General features: G+C 43.1%; 2 protein-coding genes across 6 annotated transcripts in view; both read left to right on the forward strand.

Annotated features, from left to right (window-relative positions):
- Window positions 1-868: 868 nt before the first annotated feature.
- Window positions 869-9,890, forward strand: MSMO1 (methylsterol monooxygenase 1). 4 transcript variants are annotated; one of them, XM_005486297.4, is made up of 7 exons: window positions 876-1,022; window positions 1,572-1,785; window positions 3,053-3,361; window positions 4,404-4,552; window positions 5,459-5,585; window positions 7,290-7,444; window positions 8,941-9,890. In XM_005486297.4, the coding sequence occupies exons 3-7, from the start codon at window positions 3,107-3,109 to the stop codon at window positions 9,146-9,148; spliced, it is 894 nt and encodes a 297-aa protein (XP_005486354.1). In that variant the 5' UTR covers window positions 876-1,022; window positions 1,572-1,785; window positions 3,053-3,106; the 3' UTR covers window positions 9,149-9,890. The 4 variants fall into 4 exon arrangements, with proteins under 4 accessions (XP_005486352.1, XP_005486354.1, XP_005486353.1 ...); XM_005486296.4 differs by having other exon boundaries at window positions 1,572-1,706; XM_005486295.4 differs by lacking the exon at window positions 1,572-1,785 and having other exon boundaries at window positions 869-1,022.
- A 7,178-nt stretch (window positions 9,891-17,068) lies between these two features.
- Window positions 17,069-23,406, forward strand: part of CPE (carboxypeptidase E) — a 57,270-nt gene continuing 50,932 nt past the window's right edge. The window contains exon 1 of one of the 2 annotated variants that reach the window (XM_005486294.4): window positions 17,069-17,446. In XM_005486294.4, coding sequence (XP_005486351.1) covers window positions 17,158-17,446 — 289 coding nt within the window. In that variant the 5' untranslated portion in view covers window positions 17,069-17,157. Of the gene's footprint in view, window positions 17,447-23,353; window positions 23,400-23,406 lie in introns of those variants that run through there. The other variant, XM_074541206.1, reaches the window with a different exon arrangement.

A 23,406-nucleotide genomic window follows, 5' to 3' on the forward strand; every position in this document is an offset into this window, starting at 1 on the left:
TGGATGGCCTCCTTTTAACATGACCAAAGCTACTGTCATATTTGAGACATTTTCTTCAAATAAAAGTTTGTACATTGTTTCCTAATGCCAACAGGTCGCTTAAAACTTGTGTTTCTCAATACAAGTCTCAAACCAAATAATCAGTGAAATAAACTGGGGGACTGGGGCAGGGGAGAAGGAGCGGGGAGAAGCTGGAGCTCCAAAGGTCTGAATGCCACCGAACTGGGAGTTATTGAGGTTTAGGAGCCAGTCATGTGAACATCGCTGTATGCCGCAGGTCAGTTTCTGGAAGCTGTAGTTGTCCATGAGTGCACGAATGGCCACCGCTGGCTTCCCTGACACGTCCGAGCTGTGACACTGCAGGTGCCAGGGCTGGGAGTCACGGAGTGCCCCAATTCCACACCGCTGGGGCGAGGCGGGGGCTGTGAACGGGCACCTTGTATCGGCATTGCACACGTTCACCCACGGCACCTTGTATCGGAATTGTACACTTTCACCCGCATGACACAACCCGGGAAAGCGGCGGGGGCCGCTGCTGCCATGACAACACCGCCGCCTGTGCACTTCCATCTTTTCATTACCGCGGAACGAGGAGCGGGCGCAGGCACCCGCAGGGGTGACACCGTGTCCGTCCGAAGCCGCGGTGCTCCTGCAGACGGGCGGCGGGTCCCGGTGCCGGTGCCGGTCCCAGTCATGGTCCCGGTCGCGGCACGGAGCCGCTCCCGCAGCCGCGCCCAGACGGGCCTCGCCCCATGGCGTCGTGCGCGTCACCTGCTGTCCTCCCTTCCCATTGGCCACGCGCCGGAGTCTCACTATCCTCACTCCACCCCTCCAGCCAATGGCCGCGCGGGAGCCGTCGCCGCGGCCCCGCCCCCCGCCCGCCTGACCCTGCGCCGCTGCCGCCCGCCGGCCAATGGGGTAGCGGGGGCGGGGCCGCAGCGGCGGCCAATAGGCGGCGCGCGGTGGCGCGGGCGGCCCGGCGGGTGTTGCGCACTCGGAGCCGCCGCTGCTGCCGCCGACAGGTGAGGGGTCGGGGCGGGCGGGGTCCGGTGTGGGGCTGCGGGTGCCGGGGTGCGGGCTCCCCGAGGGACCCCGTCTCTCCTCGGCGTTCCCCGCGCGTGGGTGGCGTGTGCCGGTACGTGTCCGGACGGTGGAGCCCGGGTGCAGCCCGGCCGCTGGCTCCTCGGCTTTCCGGCGGCGTGCTCGGGGGTGGCGGCCGTGGTTAAGTTGCTTTGCGCGTCCGTCCGCCCGGGAGCTCGGGCTGTGCGCTGCCTGCTGCGATGCTTTTGCTGTCAGTAAGAAGTGGCAGCATCGCGATGCTGTTGCTAAGGAAGGAAAACGATAACTGATGTTGTTGGATAGTGGCCTGGTGTGCTGGTTAGTACGTGCGAGTTAATGACACGCTGGAATGGGCTGCCCAGGGAGGTGATGGAGTCACCCTCCCCAGAGGTGCTAAAGGAAAGGCTGGATGTGGCACTTGGTGCCGTGCTCTGCTGGGTAGGGGGGCGGTGGGTCAGGGGTTACACGTGGGTCCTGGTTATGGGATCTCAGAGCTGTTTTTCAACCTGCAGCTATCTGATTTGTGTCGGATTGAGGAACGTGTTGAGGAACGATTGAGGAAGCTGGGGGTGTTTAGCCTGGAGAAAAGGAGACTCAGAGGCGACCTTATCGCTCTCCACAACTTCCTGAAGGGCAGTCCCAGTCAGGTGGGGCCGGTCTCTTTCTCCAGGCAGCAACTGACAGGATGAGAGGTCACAGTCTCAAGCTGCGTCAAGGGAAATAAAGGTTAGGTATTAAGAAAAAGTTTTTCATGGAAAGGGTGATAAAGTACTGGAGTGGTCTGCCTGGGGAGGTGGTGGAGTCACCATCCCTGGGTGTGTTTAAAAAAAGACTGGATGTGGCACTCGGTGCCATGGTTTAGTTGAGGTGTTGGGGAGCGGGTTGGACTCGATGATATTGAAGGTCTCTTCCAGCCTTGTGATTCTGTGGATTTAGCCTAAGCGTACCAGCTGGGGATGGAGCAGTGTCCTCTGGCCTGTGAGTTACCAACCTGTGTGAGAGTGGAGGATGGAGCATAAAGGGGTCCAGAGGAGGGCACTGGAAGCAGTCAGAGGACACACCATCAGTGGGGAGAGGCTGCAAGAGTTGGGGTTGTGCAGCCTGGAGAAGAGAAGGTTCAAGGGATACCATCCTGTGGTACATCAAGGGGGCTTTCTGCTAGGGCTTGCAATGACAAAGCACAGGGCAGTGTTGTTAAACTAAAAATGGCTAGGTTTAGATTTGGCATAAGAGTGATATTTTTTACAATGAGAGTGCTGAGACACTGGAACAGGTTGAGCAGAAAAGTTCTGTATGCCCTATCCCTGGAAGTGTTTGAAGGCCGGGTGGGATGGTGCTTTGAGCCATTTGATGTCTTGAAAAATGTCCCTGCCCATCCCAGGAGGGTTGGACTGTAAATGATGTTTAAAGGTCCCTTCCAAGCCAAACCAGCAAGGAGCCTACTCTGTGGAAATGGCATGAGTTCAGGGCACCTGCAGAAATGCAGCTTCTGTGGTTTTGGGAGCTGTGAGGAAAAGTCCATTACTGAGGGAAAGGTGGGTTGCCTCAAGCCAGCTGGAGTGTTGATGTAATTTGCAGGGATTTTGGTTCACAGCCATGAGAAAAACGGGACTAGATAATCAAGAGATCGCAGCTAATTAAAAATTAATACTAAATATTTTTTTAACCTTCCCGTTGCTCTTTTAGTACAGACTACAATTATCCTGCAAAAGCATTGAAATAAAAATTTGGCTAGTAATTAATATTTCCTTATCCTTTTGCTCCCTTGACATAATCTCAAAACCTAGGAGCTGATTGCCTTTCAAATTGGCTTGCCTCTCAAACCAATCTAAAGGTTTGTTCTTTCAGGCTGTTCTGTATGAAGAGAATCTGTCTTTCCTGTCCTTTCTCAGCTTTTACTTTAAGACTAGGTAATTACTATCTTGTAATGTTTTGTTTTTTTTTTTCTCTGAAGATTAACTTCTATTTATTGTATTTTTCTCAAAATTTGCAGGTTACTTACAGACAACTACAGAAGAGCTTAATTGTGATGTTTTAAGATTGAACCATGGCCATGAATGACAGCGTTAATATCTTGAACTCTGCTTATCTGGCAGTGGAATATATAGACTCCTTCTTACCTGACAATCCCCTGCAGCAACCATTTAAAAATGCCTGGAATTACATGCTGGATAACTACACAAAGTTCCAGATTGCAACCTGGGGATCACTTCTAGTTCATGAAGTTTCATACTTTTTGCTCTGTGTACCTGGATTTATCTTTCAGTTTATACCATACATGCAAAAGTACAAAATTCAACAGGTAAGAGAAAGTTGTGAGGCATACACTGACTTGTCTTTGAACCTGTCAGGCAGAGCATGCAGTCACACTGTATATCATCACAGTATCACCAATGTATATGGCTCCATTTCATCTGCCACTTGGACATCCTGAAAACAACAAAGTAAATTTACTCTGTGTATGAGGAGAGAAAGAGAAGTGGATTTTAGGGAAGAAAAGGAGTTGTTTTTTCTCCTGAGGAAGGGTTATGCTTTCCCCCATGATGTTATAGAGAGGAAAGGGTATGTCAGTCTTACTGTTACTAAAGTTTCATATACATAGTTCTTATATCAGAAAGAGAAGGTGAATAGAGTTCTGGCATGTGGTGTTAGAGGTGTGTCTTAGTAGCATGAAATAATTACATGATGTGCTTTTTTTAATGGCAGTGCTCTTCTTCAAAGTACCTCCATGCACATGCTCTTGACAGGATTTGGAAATATTTTGACAATGAAGAAAGCCTGGGATGGATTGCACACTCCTAATTGGAGACAAAGGCATATCCAGTATATAAACATAATTGGTTTCCCCATGTTCATTAGAATTTGAATTAGAAATTAATAACACCAGCTTCTGAAGTTATTGCAGTAATTGATAGAATGTCTCCCTGCAAAACCTGAATGTTTTCAAGACAATTATTTCTTCAAAAGCTTGTCTCTTCAGCCTCTCTTTGTATTATTTTAGCAATGAAAATGCATTCTGTGGTGTGAAGAAGGAAAGAAAACTTGGATTGTATTAAACTGTTGAGTATGAAATGTTCCTGCTAGCTATAAACACTGAAAAAACAAAAATAGTTTGGAGGTGTCTGACAAGACAGCTTATCTTAAAACACTAGCCTAGAAAAATGAGATTTTGATAAAACTGAATGCAATCCCATGTTATTTGTGTTGCCTGAGTTAATCTGTATTACTGGAAGGCATCTGTCTTCCAAGGTGAAATTAAACTGACTCCAAATGAATTTTCGGAGCACTTCACTTGTGTACAACAGGAACACGTAACACAATTAATTCTTTTTGCTTCATTTTAGGATAAACCAGAAACATGGGAAAAACAATGGAAGTGTTTCAAAACCCTCCTCTTCAATCACTTCTTCATTCAGCTGCCCCTGATTTGTGGTACCTATTACTTCACAGAGTATTTTAACATCCCGTATGGGTGGGAAGAGATGCCGAGATGGTATGTAGATTTTTCTGGTATGGTGATGCTGAGTTGCCTACAGCTGGAGGCAGAATATTTAACAATTAGTGTTGTCAACTCTAATAGGAAATAATTTTTTGGCAATGTAAATTGTGCTTGTTAATCATCCTTCATTTGCTGCTTAGCTGCTGTAAGAACTAATTAGAATTTTCTAATTTTTTTTTTAAATGGCCCCAAGCTGTTCTAATCTTTGGGAGAGAAGGGGGATTAGGAGTGAGTTTATGGAAGCAAAGCAAGATTCCTGGCAGGGTGGGTTAAATGTTAGACTGTCTGGGGGTTTTACTTATCTAAAATTTTTTTTATTCCTCCTAAGTATCTCTGCCTTCCACCCTGTTTTGTATCATAGCAGAAGAGTGTTCCTCAAAGGAGAATGTACCACCTTCACAGTGTTCATTTCTTGCACTGAGCTGATGGACTTCTGAACAGAACTGGATTAGCTATAAGTGCCCCCTTCTCCCCCACCCCAGCAACAGTAGTTTTTCATCACAGGAGGTCATCTTTCTTGGAGAGCTGTTTGCTCTCTGGTGTAGATGGCTGATGCAGCTCCAAGTTCTTTGTCAAGGCCTCGCACACTCTGTGGTTGTTCTCTGTAGAATGCATTTGTAATATTGAAATGACAGCTTGTTACACTAACTGTGAGTTAACACTTGCCAAAGTGAGTTACCGTGTGCTAACTCACTTCATATCAACGGATGAGCTGAGAAGCACCACAGCCTTTTTACCAAGTATTTAGTATTTTTTATGTTAAAAAAGTAGTGCACTGCTATACAGTCAGTAATAGGTATAAACATTCCTGACCATTATTAGCATATAAACCATATTCTCTTTCAGAAACAGATGTCTGCTAGTATTTTCTATAACTAATAGATCTTCTGCTTTTTAAAGGTATGTTCTGGTTGGCCAGTGTTTTGGATGTGCAGTGATTGAGGATGCCTGGCACTATTTTCTGCATAGATTGCTGCATCACAAGAGAATATACAAGTATATCCATAAGGTTCACCATGAGTTTGTTGTACGTATTACTTGATTTTTTTCTTTAAAAATAGCTGTTAGTATATGTTTCATAGAAGTTACTTAAGCATCTTATTTGAAAGACCTGAGAATTTTGCATTCCTTTGACAGTGTGGTTAGGTGCCTTTTCACGGGCACTTTGTCAAGAGCAGTCATCCATTTTGTTTCTGAAAACACCTCCTGTAATTTGATTTCATTTCAGAGAAATAAAAGATCACACTCTTGCTAAAGTTTGAAGGTGAAATGGACTTTTAAGAATGCACGTATAGATCTCATTGCTAGGGGAAGGGAAACAGTAGTTGTCTGGATGTGGTTGTTCATCAGTTCCCCACCACACGGGCTGTTGCCCAGAGCATATGAATGCCCAGAATGTGATCAGACAGGCAGCTCTTGCACAACCCCAGTGTGTGCATCGTGTACTTGGTTCAAGGAAAGGATTACAGCTCTGGACGAGGGCCTCTGGAATTAGCATAGCCCATTGTGCAATTCAAATACACAGATGTATCAAGGGCATGAATTTTGGGTGGTTCTGTATTTAGTGGTGTTGGAGCTGGCATTGAGTGCCAGGCAATGAACCACACTTGGCTGGAGCCAGGTGGGATGCAGCAGTGCTTGCACTCTGTAAATGGTGCTGCTGTGTTTAGGAGGCACTGCCTGTGGAGCCCAGGAGTCAGAGCTGTGTGTTTCTGTGCTGCTGTGTATAACCTAGGCTGTGCCAAAAGGAAACTGCAAGCTGCTGGGTCATGGGTGCTTTATGCATGCTGCCAGCAATAGAGGAGCCTGGTATGGATTGATGCATGCACATGTACAGACATCTGCAGCAGCAGCTGCTCTCTTCCTCTTGCACTTAGCAGCCCCTCAGGTCTCTAGCTGGAGCAGCTTTTGGCCATTGTTCTTGAGAGTGGTTAGCAGCTCTCACAGAAGTGATCTGTAGCCTAATGGCTGTTCCACTAAAAACTTTTCCTGACAGTAAAAAGAGATTTTTTTAAAGTATCCCTTAAGATAAAATGGACTTTTTTTTTTCTGATGATCTTATTTATAACTTTCTGCCTTAGGTTAAAATTTTTTAAACTGTTCTCTGTGTATGGTGTTCTGTGATTGAAAACTCTTTAGAATGTCTTTTTTTGCTAAACCAAATGTAGGAATGACTGGTGTATGTGTGTATATATATATGTTTTATATCAGTCTCAAAATCACTTTTGAGGGGTACAAATTTATTTTAAAAAGTGGTCAAAGATGAGGAATTTTTCATTTTTATTTTGATAATAAATTTCTGAGTGAGGCCTACTTCTGAGAATATTTTGGCTTTCTTCTTTCTTCTGCTTCCAAGCCTGGATGTATAGCAAAGGTGATAGGAGTTTGCCAAACATTTTTAATACTCCTGAAATAATGCTTTGACCTGGGGTGATGGTAAGCCTAAACAAAAGTTTTCAGTTTTTCAACTAGTAGTGTAGTGTTTGGAATCATTAATAGAGTGATAATCCTTATGACCTTGGGATACTGTTTTTCCAAAGAGGAGCTAAATATGTGTGTTATGGCCCTTGCTCAGTCATGCCATTCCCTTGGTCCACAGCATTGTTCCATTTGTCCTGCTGTAGTCTTGTGGGGTAATGGGAAAGGGAGAGCCTTGCAAAATGGTGCTTCTGATTTGGGAGTACATAAAACTGAAAATGGTGACTGTTCCCTGTCTGTTATCTCTTTCTAGTCTCCATTTGGAATGCAAGCAGAATATGCACATCCTTTGGAAACACTCATCCTTGGAGCTGGCTTTTTTATTGGAATTGTTGTTTTCTGTAACCATGTGGTTCTTCTGTGGGCGTGGGTGATCTGTCGCTTGATGGAAACCATTGATGTACACAGGTGAGATGCTCATTGCTTCTTAATTGTTTTTCTTCTTGTCCCTACATCAAACTCACCTGTCTCTGTCACTGAGATGTATGTTTTATTTTGCACTAAAATATGTTTCTGTGTCGTACAAAGAATGAGCCTACCTGGGGGGTTACCACTCATTTCTCTTCTGAGGCAGTGTTAGCAGCAGATCTTGCTGATTAGAGGAGTGTAGACTATCAGCTAGAGCATCTCAGAGGGTTGGAGAAGCTAGGCACCTGATTATGATGTCTGGCTACAGCTATTTGGTGTGCAAGTGATCTTATACATATTGGAATAGCAAAAATCAATTACCAGAGGTGATATTCCAGCCAAGAGTTCTTTCTGTTTAATATTTTGTCAGACTGTTTTCTTGCTCAAGAGAAACTTCATGCTCTGTAACCAGTGACTCTGTTTAAAACAAATGCATGCATTTCTTTTGTTTATTTGTTTGTTTATTTATTGTAAATAAAAAGAACAAGTCGTCTTGTCACTGTAGTAGAACTGACAAATTTGGCTCCAAAATCTTAGGGCAAATCCCAGTAGGCCTAGTTTAGTTCATCTACACATTAATGAGATTTTCTTTCCTGTGTTCAAGAGGCAGAGGACACTAATAGTTTATTTTTGAAATGATAAGTATTAACACTTGACCTTGTATTTGTAAATATATTATGAAGCACATAGTGTCTTATTGCAAGCTGAGTATCAGGTGTTTCAATGGAACATAAGCTGCCAGTAAATTCATGGTATAAAGCATTCCAGGTTTAGTCATGTTTTGCTTGTAGAGTTCCCGAAGTATATGTTGTGATATAACATAAACTAATTGAGAAAAAATATGAATTTCCTATTATAATTATCATTTTAGCTTGTTCTCCACATGAGGAGTTTATAATGAATTGCCTTGCACTCTCCCCACTAGGTGGTGGTAAGAGGCTTTCCAGCCCTACCAAGCAAAGGAGTTGGAATCCCTCTAGAGCACATTGTTCTGCTTTTAATTTTACTGTAATCATATATTTGGATTTTAAATATTTGAAGAACTTGCAGTAAGGTGAAAATAAGAGTAGGCATACAATGATTGTTGATTTGGGATGCTCTCAGATGAGCTGCTGTGCTGATGGCCACAGCTTGCACTTAATGTTACTCGTTGTTCCTCCTTCCTAAAGTCACTCTAAGTGAAAACTGCTAAGCCAGCAGGAGAGCAGCCACTGTGATTTTTTAAAGTTACCTGCTCAATTTTTTTTGTATTGCTTAGTAAACTGAGCTGAAAAGCAAGTGCCAAAGCCATTGTGGGATAATTTACAGTCATTTGGCTGGGAGTGGAGGGAACTCGTTTTCATGTTAAGCCAGTATCACAGTGATTACCTTAGGACCTAAGAATACTATAAAATACATTTCTTTCATAAAAACGACAAGTTAATGTCTGTATTTTGTAGTTTATGTCTCAGAAAAATCCTTACCCTTGTTGCTTTTCCTTTTTCCCTGCCCTGCAGTGGCTACGACGTGCCGCTGAACCCTCTCCATCTGGTGCCTTTCTACGCCGGGGCCCGGTTCCATGATTTCCACCACATGAACTTCATCGGCAACTACGCCTCGACCTTCACGTGGTGGGACAGACTCTTTGGCACAGACTCTCAGTTCATTGCCTATCAAGAAAAGGAGAAGAAGAAACAATGCTTAACAAAGAAGAAGGCTAACTAAATTTCCAGTGTAAAAGTCATCTTTTGCTTTTCTGTAAAGCAAAATAGTGATTGGGTGTTTAGCATAAATCTTGTTCCCTGGCTACTAAGAGGTAGGGGAAAACAGCTAATTGAACTGCAGTATCTTTCTAATGGGAATGTTTTCTATTTTGTACATAAGTACTGCATATATTTTAACTACAGATTTAAAGATGATGGAAAAAACCAGAGACAACTTGTGTCTATCTTTTTTTTTTTGACAAGAAAAAAATCAGTTTTATCTATAATGTTGCCCATTTTTGGATCTGGGTAGAATTATGTACGTACACTGAAGTTGGTCTTAGTTTTTTTAAATATATATTCTTGAATTTATAATATCAAATAGCAGAAGTTATTAACTAGCATCAGCACTGAATTATTTAAATATTGGGTAAAAATTGCTTAAAACCAAAATGTCTGTTACTAGGAAGCTTGGACAGGTCTTTTGCACACTGGATAATGTGAACTGCTAATAACAGAATACCTGGCTAAACATGAATTGTCAGAGACATTCCTGATCTAGATTTATTATGTTAATTTAGATTACAAAAGAGTAAGAAGAGTAGAAATTTTTATTTGAAGACACTGGTTTTTGCTGCTCTCTTGAGGTTGGTCTGTCAGTGTACTTAACATTTACATTACATTCTTCTATGTTGTAATTTGCTGATCTGACTTGTTGCTATATTTGCACTTGTGACTGATGAAATAAATGTGGTTTGGTTTGATGCATGTATTATACTTTTCATATGCTTTTAAACACAAGTTGAGATAAAAGCACGTAGGATACAGAGTCTTACTCTTCATCTCTTTAATGAAGAAGCATTATTTGTTAGGATGGTTTGCAGCAATGCCATCTGTTAAACTACTTACAGAAGCAGCAGTGAGAAATGGAAACAGAACATGTAAATTCTGCTGGCTTTTGTTTTGAAAGGCTTGGATACATATCTGATCAATGTAGCAGCATCTTTTGGGATGAGTGAATTCTCAGGCTGCAGCTTGATCACAAGCTAGAATCTCAAAATCTGCTGCTTGAGTTGCACTAATCACACAGGCAGTAGTCTAGGATTTTGGAATCTACTCTAAGTGTTTATCTGTTGCACAGGAAATAACAGTGAAGTATTTCAGAAGGGCTTAAACCCTTAAAAGATCTTGTAATTTGTACTGTCATGTCAGCTGCTCTTCAGACTTCTAATACCACTTCATCTACTCAACATGTTCCTTACACGACTTTTCAGTGTTTTGCTTACTCAAGAACACACCTGAATTTTAGTGCTGCTTCACATGCAATCTGGTATAACTCTCAAAACAGACAATCCAGTGGAAGTGCAGATGAGATCAGGCTTCTAGCAAAAAGTGGGGTGTTAATGACATGCAGAATGACTCAAATATTACTTGAGATGTGGAAGTAGTTCAGATTCCTTTTCTGTATGTATTTTTTAGGAGCTTTTACTTCTTTATGTGTATCCTTGTTGAAATTCAGTATTCTTTCTCTTCCCTCTAAAAAGAAGTAAAACAAATATATTTGACTATAGGAGGTGAACAGAATTGAAATCCCTGCACTGTTCAATTTTGAGCAGGGACTGGTACTTAGGCCTTGCTGAATCCATCTGCACTGCCTGCCTGAACTCTCCATGGTGGAAGCAGCCTCTTTAATCAGATTTCAAAGATGGCCATTATCCTCTGCTTTGTCAACTTCCACTCCCATCCTGCAGCTGCAGCTATACTTTGCTTTATTTGACTGAAGCATTAGCCTAAAAACAGAAGGAGCTTTCAGAGCTTTTCCCTGTGAACATCATTCTACTCATTTGTTCTCAGCCTGCTGGCTTATGCCTCCGCTCACACTGCCGCAAATTATGCACAGCTGGGAGCCACTTGATTAAATATTCCAGTAAAGGTATTTGTAAAAGCTTGGTGTCTCCTCAGCTATTGGAAAGCTGAAGCAAAGTGCTAAAAACATGATGGGATTGACTTACAAAGTTGTAATGTACATTCCATTCTTCAGGAGGTTTAAAAATAAAGAATGCAGTTTAAATGTGCATCTAGGGAAGCGTGCATGGGGCTTTTTTGGATCTTTTAAAATTAGTTGAATCTGTGTTTTTCTGACACTCACTGCTATTTTAGTTTTTTGGGTTATTTTATGTACATCCTTAGTGTACAGTGTGATCACATCATTGCTTCTGATCTTCTTTCTTTAACAAATCCCTAGAGAATTATGCAAGCTGTGCTTTATAAATTTATTTTTTGTGGAACAAAAATGTGCCTGCTGGACCTCTCAACACAGGAACTTGCATTTGAAAACCACAGGCTTGTTTTCTTCAGGACTCAGATGGACGAGCATTTTACCACCACCCCACTGCTTTTTCAAATGTAGGAGCCTGTATTTATTGCTCAATGTGATGCTTGTGAGTAAATGAGCGACCTCATTACTTTGTGTCTTTTATGCAAATGAAGAATTGTGTGAGGAAATTACATTTTTTAGATTTTAGGCCCTTATTAAATGAGACTTCACTGATTCCCCCCCCCCCATATTTTGTGAGAGAGTCTATAGAGTATGTGCAGATCTGAAAATAAAGAGGTTTTTGTGCAATAGTAAAAAATGATAAACATATGGATTAACAGTTTTGGGTCTTCACAATGCATAACAAAACCTTACACAATCAGTTGTCCTTTATTATCTTCAACAAGGAGATAGATTTAAATAAGGTAGGACAGGGGAATCGGTGGGGGAGGAACATTTTCCACTATATCTTTTCCTGAAAGTCTGGTTTAGTTTAATTAAAGCTCATCTGTGGGAAAATAACAGTTTGTGCTGTGCCTTAGGATATGACAATAATTAAGTTCTCTGTAAACCATGAATTAATTTCTTGGAGTTAATGTCAAAAAACCCCATGGAAACTGGAAAAGTATTATAAACTGTAATGATTAGGATTGCAAAATAATCAACTGCTTTTGGCAGCTGATGTGAAATACAAAATAAGGTGCTTTATTTTACACTACAGCAGAGTATGCCAGAAAATTTTAATATTGATTGTTATTATGATTATAAGATTACATTATTTCATTTATTTTCCTCACAGTGTTATATTGCGTGCTTTATGATAATTTTTTTAAACTGTGATATGTTTCTAGATTTTTAATGTTCATTTTTGTTGAAAAATTACCTTATTGAAACTTTCATTATGGCTACTGCTAGTTATTGTTAACCACAGTGCCTGGTTAATTGCCTCCAAATTTCTGCCCCAGTTATGGCTGCCTCTCTTGCTCTGGCAGCTGCACCCCTCTGGCACATCTTGTTCATTGAATCCTGTCACTGGCAGGTCCAGAGACAAGGAGCCATTAGTTCTTGCTATAATTTTCTGTCTGTGAAGGTAGTAAACACAGTAGTCAAGTCACTTTTCAATTTTTTTTCACCAGCTCACTAGATGGTATCATCCTCCAGGGTAAGGCATTCCCTCTGTTTCTCAAATCACTGCTGTGGCTTGTCTCTGAATTCTCAGTCTTGTTTCAGCTGTAGATATCAGAACTGTGTGTCCATGTTGTTCTCTCTGAGACCACCTTGTGATATAATCACTTACTCCCACTTAACCATTATCTTTCTGTCTAAGCATTGCCCTGGAACATACAGTCATCACCCAGCTTTAGTGATCTCTCAATGCTTCTGGCAATGCTGCTTGCCAGACTGTCATCTGTGTTTTTCATTTCTTGCTCTTAAGTGTAATTCACCATTTGCTGCTCTGAGATATTTAAATGTGCTTGACTTACCAACTAAATCACATTCCAGAGCCGCTATATTCTTACTATTCACGCTATATTCTTTGTCATCCACACATTTTAATCAGTTATGATTCACGTTTATGTAATCACTGAATAAATTAACCCTTGGACTTGAAATACCAGTCCCTGGGGAAGACCAGAAGAATGCTCCTCTAAGATTATGATTCACGCTTTTAAAAAGCCCTATCAGCCAGTTTTTCAAACTCTCACACTGATCCTGCATGGCAGTTTCTCTGTGTGAATACTTGGCGCCATAGCCAGGCTGTAGCATCTCTCAGAAGCAGCATTCCAGTCCAATCTCCAGGACCTACCATCATCCCAGGAGCAGTTACTACTCCTGCAAACTTGAACAAGAGGCAGCAATAAGTCACTGCTATTTGTACAGGTGCAAATGTCAAATACATTTTGTATGATATTGAAGTTGAAGCCTATAGAGTATTGATGCAGAATTGTTACATGTACAGGATGGTCACCACCCAGCAAGGGAGCAGTTCTAAATACCTGATAGGGCTGGGTTTCAGTAACATGTGTGAGTAATCTAACAGCTGGAGGCAATAAAAGATTTGGTCTTGCAGTAAAAAATTTGGAAGCTGAGTGGGTTTTTTCCCTCTCCTTTTCTGTAACCCCCTGCATAAGTGATTTTTCTGTATTTTTATTATTAAATTTTTGTTTGTGATGGTATTTCTTTTGCCCTGCCTTACATTAATCACCTTCTCAAGGTACTGGAAAAGCCTCAGCTTCCTATATCTCAACCCTGGTTTGCAAGTCTATCCAAGAAATAGAGCCACTGAGTTACGAAAGACATTTTGAAGGTTGGAAATAGAAGATTCTGTCTTGAAGACACAGCTTCAAGTGACCGCAGCTGTCACAGGTGTCATAGGTGTAGTATATGGGAATATAATCAGCACTCTGGTAAGTTTTGTAAAATCTTCTTACACTTACATTTATCTCTATTTCCTTGCCTGGTTTGTTAAGGCTGAGATCAACTGTTCTCTCTTTTAAATTGATGGAGTAATTTTATTCCTAGCAGTAAAACTTCTTTCCAAATACAAACCAGAGAAGTTTAGTGTTTCCGTGGTATGCATATTAGCAGTAGTTTATTATTAATAATGTAAATATCTGCTCTCAATCATAGAGCACTTTTAGGATTTTTGATGTTCTTCAGTTGTTTGTAATGGACATAGATTTAGGGTTATCTTTCTGAATAATAAAATAAAATAGTCACCTTAGCCTTTTTGTCTTGCCACACAAATAAAAAAAAATGTGCAAAGGCTTGTAAGTCTTGTCGGCAAAATTCTGTGAGTGAGTTTATTTTGGAAAATATATGCTTCCTGGTGAATAGTGATTTGCTGAAAAAGACAGATTCAGGCAAGTCAAAAGTATTGGAAAATCTGATTCAGCAAATTCTATTTGGCCAAAGGAACGAAGTAATCTGTAAATGGTTCTATGTATGTTTTGTGTTATATGTATGTGTGTTATATGTATGTTTTGTATACATGTAGATTTGTCTATAAATAAGTACTTTTGGAAATGCTTGTCAATTTCTTTTTGTAATTACCAAGTTATTTAGGCTGTGTCTGTTGGCACAATATAACTTATTCTTTGCTGCACTGTATTCAGATATAAGAGACAGGTAAAGCAGATTTTAAATCTGTTCATCAGTAGGTTTCCTGGAGTACTTGTGCTCTACTCACTGCTCTTGTTACTATCAGCTTACAAGGCCATGCCCAGGTGCCTGGTTATGCTTACAGGCTGGGAATGCCCTTGGGGTTGGAGCATTCCTCTGAGACTGAGGCAAGTGCCAAAGCTTTTTACATATTACAAAGAAATTTGGCCTTTGAAGATAATCATCCCTGAACTAAGGAAAATAGGAGGAAGGATTAGATACAAAGGAAGACATCGATTTATTCCTCCTACTCAGTTCTGCATATGTTCCTATGCTGTTTGAGAATTTAAACATTGCTTTTTAATCCCTTATTAAAAATAAATTAGTATGTGTGAGCTCAAATATTTGATAGTATATAAACCACCCTGCTTTACACAAGATACGCATGTGTTTTTATACATACACATTGTCTTAAGTTTTTTAAGAGTGGGGGTGAATAAGTATGAAAACAGAAGTAAATCCATTCAGATCTAGGTGTGAGACTACTTTTATGTAGTGGAATAATAATTCACTGCTTGAGGAGATGAAAATAAATAGATGATTTCCCAGCCTACTTGCATCTTTTAGAGATGTACTTTGGTCAATTAAACTAGAAGAGAAGCCAATGACAGTTGCTACAAAGAACAAAAGGGAGGCTTTTTGAATCAGAAAGTTCTCCCAGAAAATGATAATGTAACCAGCATCAGCAGATTTATTTGTATAAATAAATATTTGTATATTGAGAGCAAGGAAAAGTGATGAAGAAAACAAGGAATATTTAGCCAGTGATGAGTGTAGCTAATACTGCTAAAGAAGGTGAATCTTTTGAATGTTAGGTCAGTTACCATTACTTTCAGCTCCTGTTTGGAGCACAGAGAGGGCTGCACATGTTGTTGCACATTGTTCTAAAGCAGTGTGATGATATAAACAAATTTTTTTTAATGTAGTCCAATTAATACTGTTAGGAAGGGGAGAATTCAGAGAGAGAGCCCTTTTGTCATCCTAAGTTCAGTGATCTTGGTCAGAGAAAACACGATATCAAGGAGTCTCTCTACGTCCAAGTCTTGCAAAAGAGTGCAAATTAGTGTTGTGATAACCTCAGAGCTAGTGGGACATGCTATGACAGGCATCTCCAAAAGTTTTCTAGCAGTAAGAATGAAGAGTTGAAGGCTACAAAGAGTGCTCTGAAGGTGCCTTTGCACATGGTTGCTTGGAATTAAACTGGGCAGGACAGCTTCTGAATCCAGTTGGCTTTGAAAGACGGTGAGAAGTGGAAGGTTCTTGCTATGAAGAACCACATCAAATAATTCAAGGCCGGCATTCAGGGCCATGGAAGGTAACAAGTATAGGTAATGAGTATAGGTAAATAGAGACAGATATTCAAGTATTTATGTGTAGTTGTACATTCAGGCCTGTGTTTCAGATGTGGGATCACTTTCTGAGCTGGTCCATCACCAGAGGTCAGTGCAAACATTCTCTTAGAAGAGATTGTGTCCATTATCACCTTATTTGGAGTAGACACCCACAATTTAGGAAAATATCCATAATATCACCAAAGATTATTAAAAAAAATCTTCCTGAAAATTGATTCAGTATTAATTGGTGATAGAATGAGATGTTATACAGGCTCACCGTTATAAATTAGGAGATCAGAATAAACATACGTTATATTATTGTGGACAAAATTCTGTTTGTAGAAGGATGAATTGGATGTGCACTTTTCAAAATTTTGAACCTCAAAATATTGCAGCAAGTCCTTGTGTCCTTAAAAAAAAAGAAAAATAATCAATCAAGAAAAAAAAAAAACCCAAAGCCCAAATCAACAACCCAATATGGACGTTACTCTTTAGTATTTAGCCTTTTGCTTTCAGAACTCGTCCTTTGCAGGCTGTTTCAACATAATCTAAACAGCTGTGCCTATGAAGACAAGTTGAAAAGAACAAGGCTTCAGAAGTCCTGTAGTATCTGTGGTCTAGAAGAAACGCATTTATTAATATATGGTGAATGGTTCTTCACATGAGCATTTGCTTTGAACAGACTGGAGCGTGCTCTCTAAGTACTGTCAGTGTCAGAAAATGTGTCTTGCTTTGTCCTCTCCTTTCTGTAATGCAGCAAAGACACCTTATAAATGGGGAGCAAAGCGACCCTGCGAATGGCCGTTTATAGTTTTCCCTGTCAATCAAATGCATTTGTGTTGCCCTGTGATAGCACTGAATCCTTCATGGAGCACTCTGTTACTTTACGTCTGTGGCAGCGCGCTAACCCGCTGGGACCGCACAGACTGATGAGGCGGTGGGGAAAACGCGCGCCCGGATTCTCGCAGCGTTTTTACCGCAGCAGCCCCATGACAGCAGCCCCATGACAGCAGCTTGAGCGCCTTTCGCCCGCGCCGCGCGGCCGCGGCGCCCGCCCGCCCTCCGCGGGAGCGCTCGGGGCGCGGATGGGGGCGGAGCGCCCGCTCCCGCCCCGCCCCGCTCACCGCCCCCCGGCTCCCTCCCGCTCCCTCCCGTTCCCCGCTTCCCTCCCTCGCTCGCTGGGTGCCGCCGGCGCTGGCGGAGCAGCAGGCGGGCGGGATGGCGGCGCGGGTGCTGCTGCTGCTGCTGGCGCTGTCCTGTGCGGTGCTCGCTGCCCGCGGGGCCGCGGCGGAGCCGGCGGCGGGGGCCGCCAGCCGGCGGCGGCGGCTGAGCGCCGAGGAGGGCATCTCCTTCGAGTACCACCGCTACGCCGAGCTGCGGGAGGCGCTGGTGGCCGTGTGGCTGCAGTGCCCCGCCATCAGCAGGATCTACACGGTGGGGCGCAGCGCCGAGGGCCGGGAGCTCCTGGTCATCGAGATCTCGGACCGCCCCGGCGAGCACGAGCCCGGTAAGGGGGGCGCGGCCGGTGCCGCCCGCACCTGTGCGCCCGTAACGGCGGCGGGCGCTGTCCCCGGAGCGCTCGCTGCGGCAGCGGCACCGCTGTGAGCCGCAGCCGGCGCGGAGCGGCTTTGTGCCGCTGCCTTTAGCGCCCGTTGCGGCGAGAAACGCCCGGATTCCCCCAAATGCCCGGCGGCCCTGGCCGCCCTTCCCCGCACGAACCGCAGCGCCCGCGGAGCGGCGGTGGCGGCCAGGCTGTCCCCGGGGATGTGTCACCCACCGCGGCACGCTGCGGGAGCCGGCACGCGTGCCTCGGCATTCGTGGGTGCGCGGACTTAGAGTTTGGGACGCCTCGATCAAAGGGAATGGGACAGATGCCCTGCGCTTGTGCTCCACCTACGACTGTGTCAATTTCATTGTTTCCGCATTTAGAATCGATAGTGTCCTAATGTCAGTCTGTGACAGGGCTTATCCGTGAGGGCTGCTCGCTACCTTTGGCCCAGCCATCAGCCCTCTGCAGTCATGTCCTCACATTTCCCTCTCTGGGTTACAGCACAGGTCTGGAAGTCCGTGACTTTTAGGCGGAGGTGTGGCTTCTGTGGCTCTCCAGGGATTTGGCCAATACAATTAGTGCTTAATATTCTGCTTTATGGCCTGAATATAACCTTGCTTTGTGTCCTCAAGAGACTTAATGTTAGAGCTATAGTTAGAGGTTATAGGATATTGGACATAAGCGGGTTGTAAGAGGAAGGCAGGGTAGTAAAGCATTGTCTTGGAATGAAAAATGTAGGGAATGCAGTGAAATTTGGAAAATTTCTTTGTGATGTGTTGCCATCTTGATAAGAGGGTGTGAGGATCCCGAAGCTAAGAATGAATCTATTGCTGCTGTGTAATTTGTACACTAGAGTGATAACAGTAATTCTGGGATTTTGCATTGCGGCCGGGGAACAGCGGCTATAGCTCATTTGTGTGGCTGTTGTGTCAAGCCAGCTGAAAGGGACAAAAAGAGCAGCACACCGTGCAGCTGAGATGGGGCTGTGCCTCTTCCTGGAGACACACTTCTCTTGGTGTCAGTGATATGAGAAAGGGCTTGTCATTGAGCCCAAGCTAAAGGGAGTCCAGCAGTATATGAACAACAAACTGCAAAAAAAGAAAAATTCCTATGGATTGCATCTACATACAAGCTGTAGACAGTGTCAAACATTTCCTGGAATGTGCTGGGCGCCTTACTAAGGGAGCCCTATAGACAAAAATGCCACATGTTGCAATGTCCAAATCACATGTCAGGGAATGTGATGAGGCCTGGCAGTCTTTAGTAGTGGATGCTGAAAATGCTGGTTTTGAATGGGATTATCTAGGGTTTGAACCACAGCAAATTCATTGTTTTATGTCAATCCTCACTTTCATTCTGTGAGGTTCTGAACATTTCTCAAAAAGTGGAGCACTACTCCTCTCTGCAATGGTGCTTGGGAGAATCTTGGGATCTTTTTGGGAAGGGCAGCAAGACAGACCTCATGCATAGTTACCCTTGCACTCCTTAGAAAGAATTGTAAAAGCATTGATACCACCCCTGCTTCTTTATTACAGAACCTAAGCACCTATATGTTGTGCCAATGGTTGCATTAGAGGTGTTTTCTTCTTAAAAATGTGCCCTTTCTTCTACTGTGCAGTAAAAGGCAGCACTGTTTATTTTTCTATGGGAGCTTTTTTAAGCTGTGCAGTAAAAGAAGTGGAGCCTTGTACCAGCCTTGGCAAGAAATGTGAGACTGATTCTGCTCATACCTGAAGGGGGGACCCTGCTTGCTCTCAGCATCCATGCTTGATTCCCAGGGCAACAACCAGAGTAAGGATATTTTGTGTGGCAAAGCTTGCAGGATCAGAATCTGATTTATCATCTATTATTATTAAAAAATGATGGAATGAAAGACATGCATATACATACCGATAGTTACTTTTCGTTTTTCCCAGACAGCCAAAAAGTTCTGAACATAATCTATTCCTGCAGGGCATCCTGAGTGTCACAGGGCTTATTTTTTAAATATAGGGAAGTATGAACAAAATATATGCTGTGGTTCATAGATTTTTAGTCTATAGAGAGCTCATGGTTCTAGAAGGCTGATGAGTTCACAGGGATGATACCTGAATCACCTAGTGAACAGCTGTGAAACAAAAAAAATGTTTGTGTTCACTTAGTGAGCAAGTTGATGACAAAATAGATGAGGAAAGTGTCAGCAGAGCATCAGTAAAGACTCTTTGTACTGAGTAAAGAGGCTTTGTACTGAGTAAATCAAATACTGCATATACATGCAACCATTGCATAATCACATGTATTGCATGGCTGTGTAGCCTTGTGTGACTGCATTAGATCATATGAAGTATATAAATCAACTTCCACTTTTGAGTATCAGCTATTTTTGAAAATTAATTTGTAATATATGTGCAATGTTTGAAAAAAAATGCTGGAGAGAAATAGGAAGACTCCAGAAATGTGCTTTAGACCTCCAAGGCAACTGGAAAAAATCCTCAGTGAATGAAGAAACTGGAACAAATCATAAAGGCCTCGTTTTTTCCTGGGGTAAATACTCATTAGGAGGGCTTTTTTTTTAAAGTCCTGATACTGCATTGGAAGTCAGAATGACTTCATGTGAGCCACTCTGGTTTCTTGCACAGTCATACCACTTGTCTTTGCAAATCTTGGGAACCTGAATTAGTCACTTGCAGACCGTGAGCTGAGCCTTCACTGAGCTCCTCCCAGGGACACGATAAATGCCAGGAGCGTGAGGCTGCCTGAAGGTTCTGATTCTGCATTAAACATGAGAGAATGTGCCGCCTTTCTGCAAACTTGAGCACCACACTACCTGTGCTTCCTGCCAAACAGTGTTTGGACTAATATTTGTAATTTTGTGCATTTTGTGGGGTTTTTTGTTGTTCGGTTTTTTTATAAAATGTTTGTTTGGGCGTTTATTGTGGCAAAAATTTCTTTAGTGTGAACCTGCATTTGTATGGGAGATTAGAGCCTGCAGTCACTGATGGAAAAGAAGCTCTTGAATAAGGAAAAGCACAACCCAGAGATGACGGTGTTTGAACTTGATCAAGTTTTATACCAAGACAGAAAACATCACTTTAAGTCACTGAGGACAAGGCATGAAGGCAGAGAAGACTTGAATGAGTCTGTGTCAATGGTTATGTGAAGAAGATGTTGCATGAACGTAGACTGGAAGGAATCAAAATATTTTGGAGTAGCTTTGATTGAATGAGAAAATACAGTTTCATCCCTGTGCCCACCAAAAATTGGCCAAGTTGACAGAAGCCTGTGGACAGCAAGGTCAGATAAAATGAGGAGAAAGAAATTGTGAGAAGTTGATGGTGGACCAGGGGAAAACAGAACATTTGATGGTAAAGCACAGATTTATTTTTGTTTTTTCTGGGACAATACTTCGCCTTAGTTCACATGCAGGAGAATACCGACTACTCCTGAGAGAGGAAATAGGCTCTTGCTGTGGATGTCTGATGTTCTGTTGAGCAGAATGTTAATGATTGTATTGTTCATCCTTTTCCCCACAAGCATCTTTAAAAATACTTCAAATGGAAGGAAACCACTACTAATTTTTAGTAGCGTGAGACAACTGGTTTTCTAGAAAATGACATAGTTTGCAGTTTCAAGCAAGGCATCATGAAGTGGTGAGGCAGGAGCACACGGTGTGTGAATTGAGCAGTGCAGCTGTGCCTTGGAACGTTCACAGGGCCCTTTGGGTGTGACTTCAGTCAATTTTATGAGGTGCAACTCAGCTACAATAATTCTTAGACCCATCACTTTATCAAAGACTCCACTTGGCAGGGTGAGGAAATGAGCTGGGTTGGTCACTGCTGGCACTGAGCCTAAATAAGCTTCTAGGCTTCCCAAATTGCAGCTCCTGTACTAGCCCCTCCAGAGCCCCCAGATGTGAGGCTCTCAGTTTTCTCACACCCAGGCCATGCAGTGCTAGAACCATTTCCTCCTGCAAAAAAATAATTAGAGGGTGACTAAGAGAGAAGTGAAAATCATGGCTCTATATTGATGAGTGGAGAAATCCAAGATCTGTCTGCTAATACAAACAGGTTTTCATTCTGCCACTGAAGTGCTCCTGTAGTCAGCTGTGGCACCAGCCATGCAAACTGGTGCTTTCAGTGGTAAGAAGTTACAAAAAGTAAAGCTGATGAATTGACATGGAGAAAAATTGTTTCTCATAATGTCTTTGTCACTGTTGCACAAAATCCATTTTAAAATATTTCTTGTTTATTGTAATCCGAGTGACTCTGCAGCTGTTTAAGAGAACCATGAGCAAGTCTGCTCTTTTTCAAAAGAGAGGAGGAAGAAGAAGGAGCACACGTGTAGGAGGCTGCTGAGGTTTCAGGCCAGCATGGGCAGGAATCAGCTGTGCCACTGTAGGTGGCAGCCAGAGTGTGGAGACCACTGGATGTCACCTGTGAGTACTATGGGCTGTCCTGCTTCAGAGGAGTGGGTGCAGTGCTGGGGTTGGTGGCAGGGTGTTGCATCCCTGGTGATGTCAGAAAGCACACGGCCTGTCTCTTGGTTATGGAGGTGTCATCAGACACAGCTCTCCTAACCTCATTAGCTACAGCTAATTGCACTTGATTTTCTAAAGGTCTTTCTTTTCCTTGCGCCCCAAATCTGCGCATAAAAGTCTTATGAGCTCTTTGATTGGACCTGTTGATATTTCCCATATTTGAAAAGCAATAATGCAAATTGCACATGGCAAGAGCTTGCTATTAAATCTCGATATAAGAGAGCAAGCCCAATTTGTGTGCTCGAGGTTTAAGCAAATACCAGTTTTTAGCAAGGGCCACTCATGTAGTGGTCCCTTTTTGAAGGGAGATGTTGCAGGGCTGGTTGCTGGTAAATATGTGTGCACTTTGCTGATACTCACCCGGCTGCACTGCAGAAGGGCAGGGGCTGTAAATAGGTCGGTGTCAGCAGAGCACTTTGTATCAGGAACACGGGAGATGCTGTGCTGACCGTGTTGTGCTTTCCCCCTTTGTGTCAGCTGTGGTTTAGCTGCTCTCCTGGCTTAGGTTTGCAATCCTCTTTAGAGGTGCGCTGCTGCCTGGGCACCTGCAGCCCCAAACGAGCGACAGCAGGGCAGCTGCTGGTGTCTGTAGGGATGGATAGAAAATGCCGAGTAAAACATGGTTGAACTCCTTCCTCGTGTAGCCTTCTGCATTTGGAATTTTTCTTTCCTTTGAGCCTCAGGGAACAGATTTCTTTCAGAGCTTGTGAGGATGTTCTGGCTTTCTCATCAAAAACTGTCAGGGATTTGCTACTGCCTCGCCTGCTGGGAGTGCAGATCTGGGGCGGGCTGTACTTCCTGCGTTCTACAGAAGGCTGGGAAGCTGTAATTACCTTTCCAGCAAAGTCCCTTACGGGTTTTTGTGCCAGTTAGGGTATCCCTCTGAAGTCACCCAGCCAGGGTGTGGCCTGGGGTAGTTTCTGGCGGGACGATTTTAGTGCTGCCTGCATTCAGAGCGGGATGCTCAGTGTCCTTCGCAGACTGTGCAGGTTGGGCAGGTCTCGGGAGGGCTGTGGAGCAGCACGAAGATGGCTGCATGTGCGTGCTGAGTGAATTGTTCAGACTTTTAGATTCTTCTTCCTTCATTTTATCTTTCTTAAATAATATTTCCTTAATAGTTCTGATTTCATCCTATCTCAGTCCTCGTGTTCACCCAAAAATAGAGGTGTAGAATACAAAGCGAGAAACGTCTCACAGAAATGGTGAGAATGATGGTGCAAATCAAGGCGAGGCAGACACATTTACAGATCTCATTCGCAGCTCGTTGTTAATGCCATTCACGTTCCCATTGAATCCATGGAAATTCCCAGGAAGTGTGGCTAGGCAGCTGTGCTAGGCAGCCTGCAGTGTTCCCGAGACATGCAATGCTCTCACTCCAAATCGCTTCACTGACAGGTATTTA

This window comes from Zonotrichia albicollis, chromosome 5 (assembly GCF_047830755.1).
Source record: "Zonotrichia albicollis isolate bZonAlb1 chromosome 5, bZonAlb1.hap1, whole genome shotgun sequence".
Taxonomy (NCBI): Eukaryota; Metazoa; Chordata; class Aves; order Passeriformes; family Passerellidae; genus Zonotrichia; species Zonotrichia albicollis.